The 23,902-nt window shown below is 40.3% G+C and overlaps 1 protein-coding gene across 5 annotated transcripts in view; it reads right to left on the bottom strand.

Moving 5' to 3' along the window:
- The window catches only part of SIN3A (SIN3 transcription regulator family member A), a 65,096-nt gene that overhangs the window by 9,090 nt on the left and 32,104 nt on the right, over positions 1 to 23,902 (bottom strand). For 4 of the 5 annotated variants that reach the window (XM_036841805.1, XM_036841804.1, XM_036841801.1 and 1 more), the window contains 13 exons: positions 22,960 to 23,242; positions 21,661 to 21,912; positions 20,932 to 21,084; positions 20,633 to 20,791; positions 18,636 to 18,725; positions 16,553 to 16,671; positions 15,762 to 15,972; positions 15,338 to 15,454; positions 12,706 to 12,944; positions 11,160 to 11,343; positions 9,521 to 10,094; positions 7,104 to 7,273; positions 3,642 to 3,815 (listed from right to left, as the gene is read on the bottom strand). In XM_036841805.1, coding sequence (XP_036697700.1) covers positions 3,642 to 3,815; positions 7,104 to 7,273; positions 9,521 to 10,094; positions 11,160 to 11,343; positions 12,706 to 12,944; positions 15,338 to 15,454; positions 15,762 to 15,972; positions 16,553 to 16,671; positions 18,636 to 18,725; positions 20,633 to 20,791; positions 20,932 to 21,084; positions 21,661 to 21,912; positions 22,960 to 23,242 — 2,725 coding nt within the window. The remainder of the gene's footprint in view (positions 1 to 3,641; positions 3,816 to 7,103; positions 7,274 to 9,520; positions 10,095 to 11,159; positions 11,344 to 12,705; positions 12,945 to 15,337; positions 15,455 to 15,761; positions 15,973 to 16,552; positions 16,672 to 18,635; positions 18,726 to 20,632; positions 20,792 to 20,931; positions 21,085 to 21,660; positions 21,913 to 22,959; positions 23,243 to 23,902) is intronic. The other variant, XM_036841806.1, reaches the window with a different exon arrangement.

Genomic DNA, 23,902 nt, shown 5'->3' with positions numbered 1-23,902 from the left:
TCATATTTAAAAGCAGTACACTGAGAGAGGCAAAACCAAGTCACATTTTGCACAAAAGAAGTATCAAATGGTGATGACACACAGATCTCTCTTTTTGGAATCCCAGGATTCTCAATGCCCTTATCCTAAGGGCTCGCTGCAGACCAGATCACTATTGGAATCATATGGTGAAGATCAGCGATTAGAAGAAAGCTTGAGAATCATTTATTTCAACATTCTTCATTTTACATAGGGAAAAACCTAAAATTCAGAAAGTTCTGATTTCTCAAGGCCACACAGCTAGTCAGTAAGCAAACAGGACCAGAAACCAGTTCTGGTTCACAGTTCTTCTGGAGAAGCTTTAAAAATTCCTATTTGCTAGTAAAATTTAAAAAGTAACAAGAACATAACACACACACATACAAACATAGTTACTTCCAAAACAGATTTGAAAAAAACTGCTCCTAGGAGTTTGCTAAACCCCCCTGGATTTAGGATGAATGACCTAGAGTGTCGAGATTTGTCCCACTGCTGTAAAGAAACCACTCTTCAAAGTAATATTGAGAAGACAGTCTCCTCTACATGCCTAAAACTGAGCTCAATTTCATCCCAGCAGGCTCCTCGCCTGTCTGACACCTGTCTTGTTAGGTCCTTTACCATGTGTTCACCCCAACTCTCTGACCTCTGCAACCACTCTCCAAGTCTTGACTAGCTTTATTATTAGACTGCCCACATCCATCACCCAAATTTGGTAACTGCCTCCAGTTGTAAACATGACTCTGATTCCTCCCCTCCTCCTTACTCAGCATTACTAATCTTCCTGAAAGCTCAAATCCAGTGGAATATTTAGTCCTTAAAAATGCTTCGCTGTTCGCCAACCACAACAAAATTCATACCTTTTCCTTAGTATGGCTGTGAAGATCCTCTACCATTTGGACACCCCCACCTCCTCTCCATGGCTCCTCTGCCAATCTCCTAGGCTTCATTCAACTAACACATAGTCACTGAATGTTTGCTATTATTAGGCAGAGGCACACGCAGAAGAGAACATGGTTTCTAGCTTGGAGAACCTCAATTTAGTGAAGGAAAAGGGATACAAACAGCTGTATTTACATTACAACAAAATAACTACAAAGGTACTATTCTAGAAACATGCGCAATATGTTATTCCCCCTCAGTGAGATGAGAAAGATTTCACTTCACTGAAGTGACACTCAGCTGAGCACTGAAGGACAGGACATAGGGGAAGACAAATTGATTTCAGAGAAATCATGACAAAGAAAATCATATTTGAAAAAGTACATAAAAAGAACTACAACCCCTCTCCCCCACAAAAGGTGAAGGATATGAGTAGGCCATACACAGAAGAGAAAAATAGGAAACAGCAGCAAACAGGGAAATGTGAATTAAAATATTTTTCTAATCATCTAATTGCCAAAAATAAGTTTGATAATACTAAGTGTTGACTAAGAATGGGGAAATAAATGCGCTTATCAAAGTGCACACTGGTATAGCCAGTCACTTTGGAGAGTGAAATGGGAATATCCATTAAAGTTTAAATTTTAAAATATGCATACTATTTAACCCAGTAATTTCATTTCTCTGCCTCTACCCTAAACAAACACTACCACATGCACGCAAGCATACAAATACAACAAAATGCGGTTCAATGAGGCACTATTTGAGATAGTAAAAAATGGAAATAGTTTAAAACGTTTACCCATAAGGCAATGATTTTTTTAAAAACTATGGTACAGGGAATTCCCCGGCAGTCCAGTAGTTAAGGACTTGGCGCTTTCACTGCTGGGGGCTGGGTTCCATCCCTGGTGGGGGAACTAATATCCCACAGGCCATGTGGCATAGCCAAAAAAACCCCCAAAAACAAACAAAAAACCCCCCAAAAAACTATGGTACATTCATACTATTATGTATGACACAGCAGTTGAAAAAATGAGCTGGATCTATATAAACCAAAATAGAGCAAATTCTAAGACATATTAAGTAAAAAAAAAGCAAGATGTAAAATACGCTATCTAATCCAATCTAAATCTAATCATTTATTTCTACATAAACATATATGTGTCGATATATGCAAATGCACAGAAAAGGGTCTGAATGGATATACAGAGAGCTAAACATGCCTGATTTTTAAAAAACACTGTAGAATGCACAGAAAAAAAATGAAGGGAGAGGAGGCGGGAGGTGGGACTGGGCAGGGGATATGAAGGGCTGCTTATTCTTAGCTTAATGCTAATACTATGGACTTTTTTTCTCTATGTAAACATTTTAAAGAAAAAGGTCACTGTGATGACACAATTTTCCTGGTTACCAAGCCTTCTGTTCCTGCTATTCCCTCTGCTATTCTGACAACTATTCTTATCTACAGGATGAGTCTACCCATTCCTTCATAGGCCCTCACCACACAATTTAATACACTGTTAACTCATTGTAGGTGGGGGTGATAATTCCGTCCACCATGAAAGTAAACACCCACTAAACTCATAATAAACATTTATAGATTTAAAACTCTGAAAGGCTTAGGAAATCTCTTCTGTAGTGGGAAAGTCCTCGGACAGTAGAACATTAGATCTGTGACTGAACTAGAAAACTCGTTTCCAGGTCTTTGATTCTAAATTAAGCCAACAGTACAGGTGATAGATCAGAAACTAAAGAAACAGCTGAAAGTAGAAGCAGACAACTAAGTGAACAATTTGAGGGTCAGATCATTGAAGTACATGGACCATGCCCACCAAGGTCAAACTTTTATTTAGCTTAGCTCTCTCTGCTAGGCCAACTACAAACCTTATTCTGGGCCACCTAAACCTGTCCTTACATTAATACATACAGGCTTTGTTCAACTATACACGTTTATTACATAGATGCAATCATAACACACATAATTTTGTGTCCTTTGTTTCAGTATTTTTATCATTTATAAGTAACTTTTAAGAGCTGCAAAATATGCCATCCAGCATTCACACAATAGGCTGCCATTAACCATTCCCGTAAAGGGTGGGACACCTAGACTGTTTCCAGCTATTGGCTTTTCTAATTAGCTATTATAATGGTGGAAAACTGGAAACAACCTAAATGTCCAACTAGACAGGCGTAATTTTCTATAAAATTAAATATCAAATAGTCATAAGAAGATGCTGAAGACCCAGAGGTGTTGCTAATTGAGCGAAATAAGTTCCAGAACATTTTGCCCAGTATAATCTTTTTCAAAATATATACAAGTATAGAAAAGTTTAGAAATGCCATCAATGATTATTTCTGGGAAGAACTGTAGGTGACTAGTTTTCTTTTCTCTGCATTTCCTATCTTTTCTACAACGATCATGGATTACACTTTTAAACAATAATATTTACAAAGCATTTAATACCCAAAAAAATGTTCAGAGAAGCAGCAGCAGAATACAAAATTATAAAAATCATATGTAAGAGCTAATTTTTTTAAAAGGCAAGAAACAGACTACCCACAAGAGACTTTACTTTTCCATGTTTTTTGCAATTCTTCCAGTGAGTTCACAGGCTCTCCAAGGCGGTCTAGGAGTGGAATCACTGGGTCAAAGTACCCTGGTATGGCTTTGACTTCTGGTGGAGAGAGCTCCAACAGCTCACACTGTCATCAGCATGGTCCCTGACTACCTGAGTACCTCTCACCTTAAAGCAATTCTCATCTGACATGAGCTGCTCAGCCTTCCTCTGATATGTTGACTCCAGGAGGCTCCTTGAGGTCTGCGTGTTCAGCTGGCCTCCAGTGGCCCCATTATTGTTTTCTGCCAGGTACAGGTCAGTCACTTGTACACAGATCTCATCACTCACGATGTGCTGCAGCTGGAATCAAGCAAAGGCAAGTCGTCAGGGAACCAAAAATATAGTTCTCCCTGTCATACACTCAGCCTTCCTTTGGTGGTTCCAATCACTCAGCTCAAAAAGGTTTTTCTGGTTGATAATTCTAGAACATTAATCATACAAAACCACTATCTTATTTTCTTGGAGAATAACCAAGCCAAAATTTTCAACCATATCTCTGGTCCATGAATAAAATGTTCATATATATTTAAAAGCAAAACCATAAGCAACTCAGGTTAATGTGCTGCTTATTTAAAGTTCTAAGGAAGTTTAAAAAAATTTTTTTACATGAAAGAAAATGTCCATGGCTTCCTAATTTTATGGCACTTCTTTACCATTTACAATTTCCTTTCACACGTATTCTCAGTTGATCCACACAACTACCCTGGGAAGCAGGCTGGAGAAGGGTGCCCTATTATATTGATATATGAGACAAATTTACATGTTAGATAAGAAAACTCTTGTGTGCTAAGGTGAGGAGAGGGACTTTGAAGAACCATGAAAGCAAGATTCATGTCTACATTCACAGCCCTAGTACAAAGTCTGAAACTCAATAGGCATCGAGGAAGTTGTTACTGAATTAATCTGTCATGGGTGCTCAGCTGAAGGACGTGAGTTAGGACTAATATTCTTTCTAACACACCCCCTATTTTTCCACATCTGATAATAAAAGTATAGTATTTAAAATTGTAGGTAAATTAACTCATTTTCAACACAGGTCAATCACGACTGACTACTGGTAACTTCTGCAGCTATCTTATTAAACTATCTGATGACTAGAAAGTTGAATCTTTCAGAGATTCTATTCTCATAGGTCATGACGATGTATCTACTGTGAAATAAAAATTCTCTCAAATGAAACTTTACCCATTAAAATGCCAGAGAATGTGAAAAACAGATACAAGAAAGCAAAATGTTAATTGCAGTATCAATTTGTCTATTTTACTTTAAAATTCTCATAACCACTAAGCCATTCTATTTTTAGGAAGATACACTCTTTTTGAAGTGCTAGTAACTATGACAACTACTTATTTTTAACATTTAAAAAACTCTTAAATGACAAGTATGTGTATTTGTAGATAAATGGACAAGGTGCAAGGTCAGAAGAGTGAGTGACCTGATGGTGGCAGAAAGGCCAGCAACTGGAGATGGTTAAATTACAATTAGTCTATACAACGGCTTTTAATGTAACCATTAAAATAATGCTTATGATAACTTGATAATACGGGGGAAAGCTTAAAATACAGTGTTTAAGAGAGAAAAAAAGCAATGCATGTCCAAAGCATGGTCTCTATCATGTAGATACTTCTTCTTTACACCTTCCTGTAAAAGGAGACCACGTCACCGACATGCTATCCACACCCTCTTCTTGGATATCTGGCCCCTTCTAGTCTTTGGAAAGGGCAGCATTATAAATCCAGGGACAACTAGGCAACTCTCAACCCCACGCTAGGCTGGTCAGATTCTCTCTCCTGCTAAATTGAAATGACACAATGAGTGTGTCTGGTAGACTTTTTACAGAGGAGCACCTGGATGGAAAGGTTGGTAATGCCAGGGCCAGAGGCACTGCCATGGCAAGTGAAAGCCTCAGGTGCTGGAGAAGCCTTGAGTACGTGCTGAGTGTTCATCTGAAGAGAGAAGCATGAGGATGGGGGAGATGTCCAGAAAGGAGGCATGCAGGAGAGGGGAAAAAAACCTCCCCAGTCTAACCCCAGATGGTCTGGCCATATTTTGAGTCCCATGCCAGATGTCTGTGAGACTGTCTATTGTATTCTTAAGACAAACCCCTCTTAAACTAGTCTAGAAAAGTAAGATAAATATATGGTTTGACCTTGAAATATACGTTCCACCTCCAGTCAGCAATGAACTCTGGGAGAACAGCAAAGGAGATAAGGAGAGTAAGAAATGTTATGCCTCCAATTCAGGAGTTAAGCTGAGGAGCATAAACATGTTTAAAAAACACTGGATTCAGATTTCTGGATAAAACCTGTCTCCATAAAAAAAGATTGGACCTTACATATTACTGACTCAAAATCATAACTAGGTGCTTCTAGTAAATGGATTAATTGCATCTATTGTTTAGAAAACCAACCTTGGGCTTATAAAAAAAAAAATAAGCTGGTTGTATTAGATTTTTAAAGTTGTACTGGTAGTATGAAAGACTTTACTTCTAGCTGTAGCAACAGCAAACTTGTAAACAGAAACATAAGCACATGGTAACTGAAGTCTTTTATGTAAATCTAGGGGACATTACCGGGCATTAGTCTCTCAAAAATTATGACCCTAGCTGATTGTATACATGTAAAGATTTCTGTCCATCACCATAAAGACCCCTTAAGGGAAGGCCTAATAACCTCTTCAACTTTCAGCTCTCTGCCTGACAACTTTTGTGAAGATGCCAAGATGCAGTCATGTGAAGCAACATTCCTTGACTCTGAGTAGACCCTGTGAGAGGGGTGCAGAGCCATGCATCCTTCTAAATTCAAGGCAAAAGCATGAGTACTTTGTGAAGGATTCCATATTTTATCTGAGGAAAACACTGAGCAACAAGCTTTTCTTTCCATAGTAGTGGTGTGGACTCTAGAATTAGAATTTTCTTTTTAAGTTTTCACTTTAAAGAAAGTGGTGCACTAACAACAGACTCTGATCCCTTCAAAAGTTCAGAACTAAAGACAAAGGAATGGAAACCTATTACATGTTATTTGCTGTAAAATTATTGTTGTAAAGAACAACATATTTACAAACTCCCAGGGTGCCACAAGAATAAACCACAAAAGCAACTACAAATCTAACTCAGAGGGAATCTCAGATAGTGAGGTGGACAGAGTATTATAAAAGATGTTGTATGAAACCCTTCCTGTAAAAAAAAATGTTAAATAAGGAAAGTCCATAGAATTACCAACACCTACAGATGAGGAAACTGAGCTCACACCTGGTACCCGACGCAAGAGCTGGGAGGGTAGGGCAGGGGGTCAGGACCAGTGCTGGGGGTAAAACATCAGGTCTCAGGTAGGCTCATACTCCCAGGGCCCGCTGAGCAAAGCAAAGGAGTCAACCACATGGCTGAAGTACTCCCACTCTGTTAACAGGAGAAATCCGACATCACATCACATTAACCTCTCCCTCCCCTCTACAGAACCATGAGTTCATAAACATCATTATATGAGGAAACTGACTTTCCTTTCCCAACAGAAATCTTGCCTTTTCTCTTTCCTGAATCCATCTGTAGACTTTCTCCCTCACCAACCCTAGCCTCCGCCATGCCCTCACCTGTCTGACAATGCTCTGGATGAGTTTGTCCATGGTAAAGGCAATGTAGGCATGAATGGTAAACATCTCTCTCAGTGAATCTTCATACTGTGAAGAGTCTATGTTGCCATCCAGCAGGCTCCGCACCATATCCAGGAAAGCTGGGTAATAATCTTCTACATCAACATCCACTGTGGGAGAGATGGGAGAGATGAGGCCTTACCCTGCTAAGAAAAGATCGGAAGAGAAGGCAGGGCAAATCCCACAGCTGGCCTAAAGAGCACTTAACAGAACAAACCCTAGGTGTTTAGTCTGCTGCAGAGAGATGGGATCTGACAGGTGGCTACAACCCCTAGCACTGTCTATTAAAGGAGAGTGACTATGCAACTTTAACAGCGGCTTCTAACACCCCAACTGACCGTGCCTGAAAAACACTTATTTACAGTATGGCCTGACTATGCGTGACAGGAGAGCAAAATATCCCAGGGAAGAAGTTTCTTCAAAAAGTTCTTGGCTCCCCTGCTAAGAGAGGAACCTGCTCTCGCAGCCTGCAAAGGGCATCCCTCACATGGATCGCCTGCTCATAAAGCTCTTTCAACGGAGCATCAAGGGCTGAAGAGAAAAGGCAGACGGAACCATACTCTAGCACTGGGAAACCCCTCGGGAACAGAAAAAGAGGAGTGCAAATTAAATCCTCTATGAATAATGAAGTGATCTGCATTTGTCAAAGTCCTTTTGTTTAAAAATGGATTCCCAATATTGTACTTCACAAATTACATTAAATGATCTGTACTTGCTGCATATGAATCACTTCAACCACCAGCTGGAATCTTATCAGTTGTTACAGAGACGTCTGGCAACTAGCAGAGTGCACAAGGAAAGGTGAAAGGACTCCGCCTTTAGTTTACTAAAATAAGACCCATTTACATAAAGCTCAAAAACAGGCAACTCTGATCTCCAGCGCTGGCAATCAAGACTGTGGCACGACGGGGCTACTGGTTATGTTCTGTTTCTTGATCAGGGTGCTGCTTATCAGGTGTGTTTGCTTTGTAAAAATTCGCTGAGCTACACAATTCGGCTGTGTATACTTTTCTGTATATGTGTTGCACTTCAATAAAAAGTTCACTGAAATGAAAAAAAATTACAACAAGAACACTTTGTCTTTGACATTTAGTTACCTCTTTGTAAAATATAGGGGAAAAAAGGCTGAGAGCAAAAGCTGAGTCCATTTGCATTTATCTCAAGTGTGATGGATTCATTCAAGACAGGTTAAACAGGACAACTACTGTTTAAAAGAAGCAACTGGCTTGAGTTTCATTACAGAACATTACCTTGTTCAGATCCACAGCATAGGAACGGGCTGTGCTACTGCCGTGAAAAAATGCTTTCATGTCAGAATAAAGCTTTGAGCGCTATTAGCGCAGCAAACCACATGACCCACGATCAGTGTGAGGCTTGACATTATTACTCAAGAACAAACTGTAAGCCTCAAACCAGGTTAAGTCAATGGTCAAGCCAGGATTAGGCCATCTTCTGTCTCATTTCTACCCAAGCAGATGGAATCACTATACTGAAGTCTCTCAAGCTAGTATTAATCCAGATAAAGGCTTTTAGAATTAATTCCCAGGTTCATTAGCTCTTCAACAGATAGAAGGCCAGGGCTTCAAATGGGCTTCTTACACCAATAACAGTTTTAAAAAAAAAAAAGAAAAGAAAGGATAATTCACTCCAAAGATTGGCTATTTCCTAAAGAGCACACAAGAAAGTCTTCACAAAAAAGCTTTTGGCTCACAGCTTAAGTACCTAACTTATGACCTGAAGAGATATCTAGAAGCAAGCAGCATAGAATTACTTAGAGGATATGGTGGCTTCCTTAATCCTCATTTATTTTCCTTTTCCTGAGTCTTCTATCTTCATTCCTGTTCTGCCTGTTCTGCTGTCTCAAACCATCTCTTGAGTCCCCATCTCCTCTTCTGCATCTGTCTCAGGCACGAACAACTAGGAATTTATGTTCTGTCATGGAGTGAAACCAACTATGATGTTTGAGTCACGTCTCTGTCCTTTCAAACACTTTGCAATAACCCAGAGATCTGCCATTTGGGAAACTGACAGTAACTGACACCCACTTCCCTGGTGTCCATAGTACCAGCTACTGAGTGTCCATGATCCAAGCAGTGCACAGGGTGCTTCGCATATATTCCTCCAATTGTCCCAACAACCCCAAGAGACAAGTAGTACCTCCATTTTACAGATAAACAGGTTCACAGAGTTTAAGTAAGGTCACACAACCAGTAAATTGCGGTGCTAGGATTTGAACCTAGCCAGCCTCTAAGGCCTGCCTGTGCTCTATGTATAAAAGAAAGCAGTCCTAAGTCTAACTAGGCCCTGAGGTCCCCAATCCCTCACATCTTCTGTAGACCGACAATCTAAGCACTCACTAGGTTCTTTGAGACGTAGCTGGATGGCGGGGCTGTCACTCTTGTCTCGCTTTATGCCCAACACTTCCCGTTCCCACTCTCTCTCTCGGTTTTCTTCTTCAATTTGCCGTTCAGCTTGGGAACAAATCCGCAGCAGCCTCAAGCAGAGTATCTGGTGCAGTCGCATGAAGATATACCAGTTATTATTAACATAGAAGAGGTTGTATACTTCATCCATCCCTCTTAACTTCTGAGCTGCTGTGTTACTAAACAGTAGCTTGGACTTAGGGGGACTGCCCCCAACACCATTGTGCTTCTTAGCCGCCCCTGTGGCTTCATCTACATCCATCTCTTCTTCTTCCTCTTCCTCCACATCTGAGAGATCACCTCTCTGAGCAAAGAGCAGATCTGGAATAAAATGATGCATGATTTGCTTGATTTTATATTTGTCCTCCTTCTGAATGCCTGTCTGCCTCTTCACATGGTGGATAATCAGAGCAGCAGCATCTTCCAGAATCTGTTTGTCTTCATAGGCAAGTGAGAGGTGTGGGCCAACAGGTACACCAGCATTTTCTTCCGTAGCCTGCTCTTGCCTCTAACAGGAGAGAGAGACAAAGTATTATGCGACATACCTACAGAAACAACAAACAGACCTATGAGACTACACCAGCAGTACTTTCTATTAACCACAGTGGCCATTATTTTTCAATCCAAAACTTCCAGAAACAAAAAGATAGTGTGCGAGATGTGGTTTGATACCAAAATGATTGGTGCCTTCCAGACACTGAAGACTCATAAGAGACAATGGGACAGAACTGGGACCATCTTTTAAAATTCTGGATTAGTATTTATGGAGGATACGATATGAAGTCTAGGATTTACTTTAAAATCCTTCTGGGGTGGGAGTGTGGAAGGTGGCAGATACAACAAAATTGGCAAAATAGAGGTGATTAAGTTTATGTAAGAGCTCATTTTACTATTCTCTCCCCTTTTGTGTATGTTTGATAGTTTCATAATACAAAGTTTTTTCAAATTCAAGATCACACCACTTCTAGGAATTCTCAATCAACTGTATTTGTTTCTAACCATCCCCTAAGACTGTGAGCTCAAAGAAAGCAGGATTAATTTCTTATTCATCTCTGTATCCTAGCTCCCAGTACTCTATATAATCCTGGTAAGGATGCCGAATAAACAAGGATTAGGAAGAGTCTCGGGGGAGTTCTCTGGCGGTCCAGTGGTTAGGACTCCGCACTCTCAGTGTGGAGGGCCCAGCTTCGAGGAACTAAAATCCCACAAGCCACACAGTGCGGCCAAAAAAAAAAAAGTCTGGGGATCAATGATAGTATTTTAAGCTGTGGGAAGTTGAGATGGGCTACACGAAGGAATATAAGGTACTGTTGGAAGGAAACAGATAGGGAGAGAAGTGGGAGATGGGGGTAGTGGGCATGAACTGAAACCAGGATGGGAAACTAGTAAAACAGCTTAGTGAGGCTTAGATTTAAAATGGTAGAATCGGGAACAGAAGTCTATGCTATGCAGCAAGAATCAACAAGTTTTGGAGGGTCTCACGTTCATATAACAAAGGTAATGTGCAGCAGTAAAAGCTATGCTGAACATACAGGCTGGGGACTTCTCACAGATGTAGAGACCTCCAGCTCACCTCATCATAGATACTCTCAATCTCGTTGAGTAAGCTCTTAGACCTCAGAACCTTGGTGTCATTTTGTTTAAAGTTGATGCCTTGGTGGTCCAGAGATTTCAAGTAGTATTTCTCATTTTGCTCTCTCCACACCTTGTTAAAGCCTCTCTGAGCTTCTCGCCATTCTTCCTCTTTCATCTTCAACCTAGTGGGGTGGAAGGTGGAAACAACAAGACATGGGAATCCAGATGAGGGAATTTTAAGGTAGGGAGTCATATTGGAATCCTGCACTGGAATCCTGGCTCTGCCATATTAGCCATATAAGACTGTTTCCTTATCAGTAAAATAAGGATAACAGCACCTAATCTCATACGGGTTTAGAAGTAAGAAATATGTCAAGTTTATTTTATTTCGAAGGTCAAAAGATATAGCAGATCTGTCAAAACTGTTGGCAACTTTGGGGTAAATTTTATTCAAACCAGTCTTCAACTCTGATACATGAGAAAATTACTCATTCAGGACTTACTTTGGGGAAGTAATTTGTCCCAAAGTCAGAAATCTTGCCAAGAATAGTTATTTCTCAAACAACATTCCACAGAATACCCTAGAAAAGGAGGTTCTCTTCCTTGGCCAGCTAAAACAAACTGAAACAAGTTTCTTTGCTATAGGACTTCTGAGAACGTTTATTATGCTAATGTAAATGCAAAAGTCTAAGAGCAGAGAACTTGCACAATAATGTTCCTCTGGACACAGTTTGGAAATTCTAATGAGAACAACTGATCCTGATACTCTAGAAGAGAGGGGAGTAAGATCAAAACCAGCACTAGAACTGAAGAATATCCTCCATCTCAAAGACAAAAGTTAAATGCTACTGGCAAGGAGAGGAACAGCTTGTGCCAGCTCTTGAGGAGAACACTAGGGAGGAACAATAAAATCTGGGCACTTGTGCACTGTGCAGCAGGTTTCACCAGGTGATACAGAAGAAGGCCCCTATGAATCTTAGCTGGGATTCATAGTGTAGTACACAGTGCCATGTGCTTGGAGGAGCCTGGGCCTCAGCCTTGGCCTCCTCCTTGATACCTAGCCTTGATACCTAGGTGGGTTCAACAGCCCCTCTATACCTCAGGCTGAAGTTTTGTTAGGAGAAAGAAGGCATTCTTGGTAAAAATGGCAAGCTAATAAGTCTTTTTAAATAACACACATCAATTTTACAAAGACAAAGTGATTCTTCTTATTAAAAAACAAAGATGTGAACATTGGTTAGTACTGAGTGGCAGGAACATGGGTGGCTGTTTTCTTCTTTGTTCTTTTCTCTATTTTAAAATATTACCTCAAACACACAGAGCATTCCACTATGGACTTTAAAGGTTTGTTCTCTACTGTTGGTAACACAGAACCCCATCGGGAAGCTCCACTACCCGACACTCCACCTGATTTCCTACAACCAGGGTTGGGGAGAAATGGAGGTCTCATGGGATAACCAAGTCGAAAAGGAGAATCTTATTTAATGGACACTACATCTGTCAAGAAGCACACTGAAGCATGAAGGGCATATTCACTCAGGTACCTTTTAAGGACAATTGGGACGGCAATGGAGGGGTTCTTCCTCAGACCATCAATGATGTCAGCTGCTTTATCAGCATATATCCTTTGGAGGGCTTTTCGATGGATGACTTCTGATGTGCCCCCGAGGGTGTTGTCCAAGCGAAATTTGGCTTGTTCCTCAGCAGACAAGCGGGAAAGCTTCTTCTGTATTGCTTCCAGAACCCGGATCGTTGCCAGATTGGTCTCTAAAACTACATCAAGCTAAAGAAAAAGACAAAGTATGCTCAGGACCCCAACCAGAACAGAATAGCTGTCAGGAGTATAAGGTAGAAGAAGTCAAACTCCTTGGATTTGAATCCTGGCTCTGCCATACCATAGCCATATAAAACTCTGTGTCCTTATAGGTAAAACAGGGATAACACCACCTACTCTCATAAGGTTGTTTTCTGGATTTAACAGTACAATCCACATAAAGGATTTAGCACGATGCCAGACACGCAACAAACATCCAATAAATGATGGCTAAGCAGTACTTAATACTTGTACCACCACCAGTGTGCTTTACTTAGGACTACTGGTCCCCGGCCCCCACACCAGAGGGACCTAATAGGAGGCAACCTTACAGACAGTTTCCCCTGAATTTTCATGAATTACTAAGATGTTACAAACAGTAACAACCACTACAACGAAATCCCAAAAAGACCATTCAAGATTACCAATCAGTCTCATGAGTAAGGTTTTTCAGGGTAACTTGAAATGTTTAAATATTTAATAGCCTTGTTCCACATCTAGTAATAATAAGAGCAGTGGTTATCATTCCTTACGGGCTTCAATGTCGTATCTGTGGGTAACCATTTAAATTCTTACTGCATTTCTGGCATTTTATTTTCTGGCAAGGGCTTAGCCTGACCTGGTTAAGGATATGACTAGCAACCTTTGAGTTAACTTTTTTCCAAGGCTTAACACAAAATTCTCCAGATGAGAAACAGAAAATGAAGTAAATGAGCAGTCTCAAGGGTCTATGACCAAATGTCTGTGTGCTTCCTAATTTTTGTAGTTTCAGGACTATGGCAGTCATTTTGTCAAATATTTCTGGTCCCCCTTTTCCCCAGTTATGGATAAATGATGGATTGAACTTCCTGGCTCCCTTGTGATTAGATAGGGCCATGCAACTTGTTCTGGCAAATGAGTTTTGCACAGGTGAGTCAAAGTAATGTCTATTACTTCTAGGCTAGAGCATTTAAGGGTGCAAGATCCATCGGAGCTCTTTTTCCCTCTAGTCACTGGCACTGTTCAAGATGGTGGCATTCTGTCAGCCTAGGTCCCCACGTAATTCTGATGAGCAGAATCTCCTGCTAAACATCATGCATATGTAGTATGATGAAGAAATAAATCTATTTTTTTAAGCCACTGAGATTTGGGGGTTGTCTGTATTGCAGGAATGTTAACCCATCCTGATGTATAAAGGATTCAAACTAGTCCATCCCATCCAATCCTAAGCATGTGCATATGCACACACACACACATTTCTTGCGTCTTCACTCCTGTAATAACAAGTGGGAAATGAGGCTGTTGCCTCTCATTTGCAGGCATACTAGTCGAGAACAGGAATATCCTGTCAAAAACAGAGGCCAGTCTCTGCTTTCTCACACATCATCTAAACTTACTAAACATAGGTAAAAAAGAAATGCTTTCTTTAGCTTGATAAAACTTTCTATAGAAGTTAACATCTGTCACGATTGAGTTTTCTGCAAATGGTTGAAGCTCCTCATAAACACTGGGGCAGAGATGGCCAACCGCCTGCCAGTGGCCAAGCAACATGGGGCTCTTCATTCAAAACATGCCAGAAACAGATGAAGCAAGTGTGAAGGGGGATAATTGGCAGAGAGCTAAATCAGTATGGATTTAAAAAGGAGCAAAATATCTCCCATCCATATGAATGAGCAGGGGCAGTCGGTTTTATATAATAAATACATTAAATAGGATGCACGTAATTTTACGTCTCAAGACACATTTAACATTCCATTTTTGTTGGTATCAGTGAACTAGACATTTAAACACACTGAGAATTGAGTCCATTTTCAGTACTCCCACTCCTGGTATTGGGGATCTCTACCAGCTCATTTCTTCACTCCAGCTCTTCCCTTCCCAACTACTTTAAAATAAAGTCCCTAACTCAACTTTCTTTCAAATGGAGCCAAATCAATATCAGAAATATGAAAGAGGAGTTCCAGTTCTCACAGGAGAGCTGGTTTGCTAACCATTTTAAGATACCTGCTAAAAATAATACACACTTTAAGATAAATAATTTAAAACAGCTGCAAGAAAGCCCACTAGGTCTAAAGATACTGATTTTATATACCATGTAGACACAATAACCTTTAAAATGTTATTGAAAATTCAAAGGAGTATTATTCAGCCATCAATGGATAATTTCAGTTACAAAGGGTAAGTCACATTTGTCATAAAAATATTACTAATACATTTGACAAAGTCGTAAAACATGGTAAATACAATAAGCATTTACCACAGAAGAACGTGAGCCTCTCGCTCCTTTGTCTTAAAAAACCAACCCTCCCAGGTAGGTATTTAAGATATCTTCTCGTTCCAAATCTCCCATTTCCCCAAACTACAAATGATAAAGGAGCTTGTACCTCAAAACGTTCATCTTCACAACGATAGATATGTTCTTCATACTGAGTTTTCTTGGAACTAACAAAGGTGGAGTCCTCAGACCAGGAGGGGAAGGAAACCCAGGTATCATTTAAAACCTTTGGGTAAAAGAAGAGAAATGGAAACAAAAGTGTAACAAAGTTTTTTGGTGATTCAGCATTCTCAATAAGAAAGACAAAACTTTAGGGGAGGGAAGAAACAGTTAACATTACAAGTTTCACCTTTAGCAAGTTTAGAAAGATAGTAAGAAAAAGGTTCTCAATAAAGGTATAAAACATTTTCTTTTGAAAAAAGACAGAAAAGCATTTTGATTTCCTCATTCATGTAAATTCTCCATCCCAGGTACCACTCCCTTCTGGAGGAAGCTGCGGATTCAGGGCTGATCCCTTCTCGGGAAGGCCTTACCTCTTTACAGAGAGGAGTCCGTCCTGTACACTTGGGCTGCTGGTAACTCTTTGGTAGGGCTCGATAGCTGGAGCCCAACCGTTTACAAGAGGCATAATCTATCTCCATGGCAATGCCCTCTGTGGCTCGTTCCTTTGGAAAGGTTTCCAGATGTACAGACTCCTTATAGCCCAGAAAGTTTTTAAACCAATTAAACAATTCTGGGAATTTCCTGAAGAATCAAACCAAAAATTGGTGAGCAATTAGAAGCATGATGCAGTAATCCTGAGGTGTGACTACCACTATCTGGTGTTGGCTCAGAACTCTACTACCATTGGACAAATTCCAATGACAATTATTTCCTGCCTAAGAAGCAGTGCTTCTGAATACTTGGCTTCTCCTTTTCTTATAGAGTGCTCTAAGACCAGTTAAGGTGGTGAAGGAAGAACTGTACCAAAACTAGGCATAAACGAGCCATTTTCTAATCAGGCATATTGCTTCAATGTTCAGATAATTCTTAGGTTGTCAAAGTCAAGATTCTAGAACCCTGGAAGAGACTGGTCTCTATAAAACCTCCAACATTGGTCAGGGGATCAGGAGACCACTAGTCTTGGCCAATGCCCTCTCTGACTATTTTTTCATCTCCAAAGTTGAACTAGAAGACTTCCCAGAGGAGTCTCTTGACACCGACATTTTATGAGTCAACTGACCCACCACAATCAAATTAATTTTGCCTATCACATACTCCCACAAACTAAGTTTTATTTCACCTCCATATCACACATCAGGGCTAAGCTCCTGACTCCACTTACCCCAGGAATGGAGAGACTAACTGCACAAGCTCCGCCCGAGAGATCACCTCCTGGTTAAAGATAACAAGACAGCGCAGGAAATTTTCATAGGCCTCTGCACTCCGCAGAGCCTTTCGGACCTTATGGAGACAGCCGAAAGAAAAATAATTAAGCAAGGAATCAAGAGATCCTGGACTGCTTTTAAAAGACTGGGGAAATTTGAACTGTATTTGACAATATTAAGGAATCAATGTTGGTTTTCTTAGATGTGTTAATGCTTATGTTTGAAAAAAGGTATCATTTAAAAAGGAAACTTAGTAAAATACTTATGGATGAAATAATACATTATCTGAGATTTGTCCCCAAATAAGAGTAAGAGTACACATGAAACAAGTACACCGGCTAGGAGTTGAGAACCGCTGAGGTTGGATGGCGGTGGCATGAGGAGTCATTTTACTGTTCACTTTAATTTCACATGTTTAAAGTTTTCCATAATAAAAATTCTGAAAAACAGATCCTGGAGTAAAGAAGACATTCACCGTCTCATATGCCTGATTCTCTGGACCATATCAGAGTTACCCAAGCTTTTATTGCCTCTCCTAACAGGTATGTACAGCAAGAATCTTTGACAACACTCTTTTCGAACTCTGATAATCCTGAATAAATGACCTTTTAAAATAAGGTACTTTTGTCCTCTGACCTGATTCTTTTCCTTTCTCCATTTATAATATTGAGAATTTTAATATCCAAAAGGCTAAAAAAAAATGGCACAAAGTAATACTAGCCTGGCTAGATGAGCAATCTGGACTTTTAATTTCATGTATAGATATGTACTTAGTATTGTGGGGGGTGGAGACCCTCACACCAAGCCAAGTGGTTTATCAAAAACCCCTTCTCCAGGCTCCCATATACTTTTCGTAACGATCAATCAGTAGACACTATACCGAATGTGTACCTTCAGAGCAAATGATGAATATTTACTTTTAATTTTTATTAACTTGTAAACATATACAAAAGCAGACAGAATAGTCTTAACGAACCTCTTGTACTCACCCAGTCGCAGTGATCAATACATAGTAAATTTTGTTTCATCTATGCCCATTTCCCCCACCACTGAATCTTAAAGCAAACTCCAGACTTTTCATCTACACACACTTCAGTATGTATCTCTAAGAAATAAGTACTTCAAAAATGACCAAAAAAATACCACCACTCTTTTAAAAATTAACTTACTCGGTCCCCTGTCCCTCACCCTTTCCTTGCCATTTGTTGGTTGTGACCTGGACTTCTACATTTGCCTCAAAAGCACCAAGTGCCCAGGTTGCCCTCAGAAATGGTTCAAGTCAGAGCCAGGGATGCTTAACTGTTTTGCAGCACAGCTCACACAGGCAGAGAGCAATCGGGAGGCACCAATCATGGAGATGCTAAATCATTTGCCCTTTTGCAAAAACCCAGAGGTGGAAGACAGGTTAAGTCACCACCAGATCAATCCAGGCTGGTTCCTGCCAGTGAGAAGTCTGACGTTTGCCAGCTACCATGATGAAAGTAGCCTGCTAATCAAGTTGACTCCAAGGAGGAAGTCAGGCACATACCACACAACACCGTTTAGACCAGTAATCTCAACTCTGGCTGCTCATTAGAATCACCTGGGGAGCTCTGAAAACACAGTTAAATCAGAATTCCCATGAACCCAATATGCGATACCAAAAATAAGTATCACAAGCAATCAGGTTAAAAGTCTTCTTAAGTCCTCAACAATTGGTGCACTGACACTCCCCACTATACAGATCTGGATAGCTACAACAGGGAGTTCCAGATATCTTTTAAGAGTAATATCATGCATTTCTTTTAAAGCTTTCTTCCACCATAGCAAATGCTGTATTTTGCTGCAACTACTTCACAAAACTGAAGCAAACAATGCTACCATTTCTCCAGCTGTGCTAATAGTTCTTACAGACTGAAAGGACCTACAATTTGAAAACTATATTAAAAAGTAGAAAGTCCTAATCACCTTGATGCCTCTAAAACAAAATCTTCTTGGGGACAGGGTGATTTTCTTTGGACATTAGTAGCTAATTTTAAATCCAATTCATTCATTACTCACCTTATCAAAAAATAATGATTCCGTTCCTACACCATGTTTGCTGGCATCTGCCATAGAAGAATCCTTGAGGCTGAGCAGTTTGGGTTTCTTCTGCAAAAAAGGAAACACACAAACATGTAAGATTCAAAGAATGGGTTTCTCTGGGTTTTATTTTCTTCTTTTTGTTTTTTTTTTGGCCGAGCCTCTCGGCTTTTGGGATCTTAGTTCCCCAACCAGGGCCCCCGGCAGTGAGAGGGCCGAGTCCTAACCACTGGACCACCAGGGAATTCCCTCTCTGAATTTTATTTTCCTCTCTGTTCTAAGGTTCCATCACTGACCACCACTGATTACTAATTTGCAACAAATGAGAGAATTCAAGTCACTGACTTGCTTTACATCCTAAAAAATTTCCACTCCTCTTCTCTATTTTAGATTCTCTATTTTAGATTGCCTGTCAGTTTTTTTTCCAGAGGTTCACAGATCATTCTACTTCCCAAATACTCTCTCTATAAATGGTCACAGCATTACTGTGACATTAGAATTAATATCCTCACTTTTTTCCACGGGCCAAAAGTAACTTTATTTGGAACCTAACGCCATTGCATTGTCTTCCTAGCTGTGGAGGCAGAAGAGGCTGTAAAAATATCTGGAATACACAGAAATCAATCTTTAACCTTTACCTTTTAATCGTTCAATTTAAAAATTCATTAAAAAAAACCAGTTTATTTTCCTAACAGAAGGAATAACCACCTTGTGAGCAATATCCACTCAAACCAACTTAAGATTGCTCTTTCAAAGCAAATGAATGGGCCATACATAACTACCAGGCAAAAATCTTACTTTAAAAAAGCCACCTCTCAACTACCTGTGAAGAAATGCACAAATGTTTGGAGAAGCAGCACGTTTACCTTTGCCACGTTGGAGTACACTCTCTTAGGAGCCATAGCCTCTGCTTACACTGCCTAAGGAGAAGGTAGATAGGGAATCCTAATCTCCCAATATAGGGTTTCCACCTGGGGGTAATCCAGTGTGGGAGGAGACTAACACTGGCCTGTATCTGCTGACCTGATTCCTGCTACTCCTATAACACTCCTTCCTAAAGTGAAGAAATATAACCTATTACTATGTTCAACTTGCTTTCAAAAGGAGAAACCATTATAAACACTGAAAAATAGTTCTTCAATAGTACTTCAAAAGTGTCAACAACACCTAACAGGTCAGTCTTTGTGGTTATTTGCTTATTTACCAGTTACTTCTTACCATTAGAAATTCCTCTAGCTTTTGTTATTCTTTAACTAAATTCCGCCGACACGTCTATCTCTTCAGTGTTACATACAGCTTTAGGATTCACGGAAGCAACATTCAATATATACACCTAGCCCGCTCCCTAGCACAGCTGCCCCACGTCAAAGAGGAAGGGAGTGGGCTCAGCTTTCTGTAGGCAGACCATCAGTGTTTACTCTAACAAGAAACATCTCGTGACAGGTCACTAACAGGAGTTGAAGACCAACCGCCCTCTGCTGCAGCCCAAAGGTCCTTCCTTGGAGATTACGATGATACAGATAAGATCTGGCAACCCAACAAAGAACCATGGACAGGATAGGCCTCTAGACCAAAGAGATCCCACACAGCATATGTGCTTTACTCACAAGAGGACCTCAGAGACCACTGACTTGTTTAGGAAACAATTATCAAACTTAAAAATCTTCTTTCTTAGCACAAGGCAGGAAAAATTAATTCTCAGAAACCCTTGGCAGGAAACAAAAAAAACAGATTCGAGCTACCAGCAAAGAAGAGAGAAAATATAAAGAAAACCAGTAAGAACTCAAAAGTACAGTAATCTGAGCAATTAGCACTATTCTAACATTCCTTCACAAGCCAGATTAAAAAGCTTTGCATTGAGTTTCGGTGACATACACCAACTAACTCCCAATACCCAGGATCCAACTGTCAACCCGTGAGCACTGTCTACTAGTATTGCTCCGGAAAGTCAAAATGAGCAGCTGCGCTCTTCTTACCTTCACTGGAGGGGTGGCTCCCGTTCCAGAGTGCCTGCGGATCTGGCAGCCATTCTGGCTAGGCCTCTGCGGCTTGTTGTTCAGTTGAGGTTTCTTCACAGTGCCTCCGTGGTCATTTCTCACAGAATCGACCTTCTCAGCAGTTGTTTTGCTTAAAAGCTAATTAAGACACATGAAAGAGATGACTGCTCTTATTAAAGCAAGTAAGTTTCATTTAGAAAAAAGTCTCCTTCTGATTCCAGCTTCCTAACTTATCTAAGATAACCATTCTCAACAGTGTAGTTCTAAATAAAACTTACCACAGAGCTGTTGGCATCTGGTAGGAACTGTCCAAACTCTGACAACAGATCTTCCTGATTTTTAAAAAGACGAGCCACCTGGGCATACACCTCCTGCTCAGTCAACGCTGGAGTGTAGTTTCCTCCAGCTTCCTTGGCATTCCGCTGCTCTTTCTGATAGGAAATTGCAAATGGGAAGAGATCATATTAGAAGGCCACTGTTTTGAGTGACTCACTTTTGCACACTTTCTGAGATGTCTGGTAGGGGCTTTGTATGTTATCTATTTGGGTTGCACTTAAGAGGAAAGTCTATGTTCTCAGCACCTGTTTTGACTTCAAACTTTGAAGTTGAGAAAGGAGTGGAAGACAGTGGCTGACAATTCCTTTTGAAAACCAGGACAGTATATGTGAATGCTCAGGGGACGACTACCAACTGATAAAACACAAAATATTAGAGAAATTCCTCCTTCTATTGTAGATTAACTATATTACCCAAAATCATTCTTTAAACTTTCCAGATAAATAAGCATTCATTTCACAGAGCAGTGACTTTAAAAATCCTGACCGGCTGCTACAAGGCAATTAAAGTCAGGTAAATCACACTGGCTTTATAAACACACATCACAATTTCTAACTGGTTAATTTCCAGTAAGAATTAGTGGACACAATAATGGTTATTCAAGTTTTCTTGGACTAGCTGTCCCCGGAGGGCAACCTGGTTAAGACAGGTTGAAAGGGCAACTGTCTTACCTGATATGTGTGCAAAATCTCCAGGAACGCTTTGTAGATGTCTGGTTGGCCCTGGAACCTGTTCTTGATCTTATTGACATAGTTGATGGCATGGTTAAACTCCACAGGCTGATTGTTCTGCAAGGGCGGGGCTGTTCCCAACGAGATTGTCACCGGTGTATGAGGCTGGACAGGTGGAGAACGTGGGGACGCATACGGTGGGAGTGGGGGAGTCTGCTGACTGGCTGGAGTATGTGCTTGCAGTTGGGAAGGCTAAAAAGGAAAAAGTCTTTATTCTCCTCAGGAACACAGATGGTTTAACATATGAAAGAAAGGTCAAAGTAAAGAGAAACAAGGTGTCTGATCAACATATATACTTTATTCACTCTGGCCAGGCCACATTAGCCCAACTCAAATCACACTGGGCAGGGGAGGGAAGTGTAGAGGTTCACACATTCTAATACAAAACTTCCAGTCTCCAGTTTTCTAAACACAACTTTAAAAGTGGGCTATGTCTCCAACTACAAGGAAGAATTTTCATATGCAATTTTTAAGCTCACTTGCCGAACAGGTGCAAAGAGAAGAGGAAAAAATACCTTCATTCTACATAGATCTTTAATAGCAAAAAAGACAATTCAATTGTTGCAGTTAACTTCACATAAAAAAAAAGTCTTCTAAATCAGCTCTGCCCAATAGAAAACTCTGAGGTGATGGAAATGTTCCTTATTTGCACTATCCTGCACAATAGCCACTAGCCACATGAGGCTACTGAGCACTTGAAATGTAGCTGGTGCAACTGAAAAACAAAATTTATTTTAATTAATTTAAATTTAAATATAGACATATGTGACTAGTGACTACTGTATCAATACAGTTCTAGACTAAGAACACCCCATCATCATCATCATCAAGAAGATCTTCTGCTTAGCTTGATATGACTTAATCTGGTAAATGGAGTAACTTTTGTAAAATGATGACCATGCGGAAAACAGTGTAATCTGATTATAAGATGACCATTTCTGCCTGTGCTATCCAAGTACTACTACACAAAGCTGCCATCTGTTGGGATGCTCATGGGCTCAAAAAGCAGAAGTTGGGGGCAAAAGAGTCCTTGTAGGTTGTTGATGTGTTGATTTAAACAGATATATAAATATGTGGTATGTAAATGTGAGCCTCTTTATAGGGATGCAACTACTGCATCTCCTCCATTGAAATTTTAACTTGTGTTATCTATCTAAGTCTTATACTAAGGGAAAATGTCAAAGGAGGGTGCTTTCTAGGGATGGATTTCACACGGTGCAGAGTTTTCCAAGTGCTCACCTTACTGACTTTGGCAGGTGGGGGCTGAGGAGCTGGCTGGGCAGGAGCTGGGGCTGACTGGGCTGAAGGCTGGGAAGGATGTTGGGGTGGTGGTTGAGGCTGGGGCTGGATGCCATGGGTTGGAATCTGATGAACCTGGCCAGGAGTTGTCACATTCACCATGTCATTGGTTTGCACCTCAATCTTGTAGCCAGGGGGCAAGAAGGTATTGAAGCCCATGATCAAGTCAGGGTGGCCTTTGAACAGCTGGGACACACGACTAATCACTCCTGGAGTGTCGATGCTGATAAAAAAACAAATATTAAAGTGGCAAGCTTAACAAGCACCCTAGCAAGAAAAAAATCACATTCCACTAGGTTCTCTACACGGGAAAATAAAGATCAACCTGAATAGTACAAAATTAACGACACACAAAGAACTCTGAAATTCCAAAGCCATTTAGCTTCATAATCAAAGAGGCTTGGTCACAATTTAAATAGAATATACATTCATGCATGGTAACAGTCCTATCAAGCTGATACTCAGGCAGTAAGTTTAAAACTTCAATTCCCATGGAAGATCCAACCTCTGATACACCAGTATAAATCATAATGTATCTATCTACATTGTTCAGACGAGTTACTCTTTTATAATAGTGAACCACGCCAGAATATTAGTGTATCTTAAATCAATCCAAAAAGCAAGTAGCCTAATCATTACCGGTTTACTTCCCTGATTAAGTACTAAGAAAAATTTTACTTAAGAAAAATTTACCAGTATGCAGAAAACAAAGGTCTAGGGCCTGCAATTTTCATAAAGCAGTATATAAAAGCACAACCCATGAAAATAAAAGCATAAACCCCCCCCAAAAGAGCATCCTTTATCTTTCAGCAGATAAGAATAAGCTATATCCTCCTTCCAAAATCAACATAACAAGCACAAAGCTTGAGTACAACCGCGTATA

The sequence above is a fragment of the Balaenoptera musculus genome, chromosome 2, assembly GCF_009873245.2.
Source record: "Balaenoptera musculus isolate JJ_BM4_2016_0621 chromosome 2, mBalMus1.pri.v3, whole genome shotgun sequence".
Classification (NCBI taxonomy): domain Eukaryota; kingdom Metazoa; phylum Chordata; class Mammalia; order Artiodactyla; family Balaenopteridae; genus Balaenoptera; species Balaenoptera musculus.
Note: the sequence above shows the minus strand (reverse complement) of the source record. Positions and strands in the feature narration are given on the sequence as shown.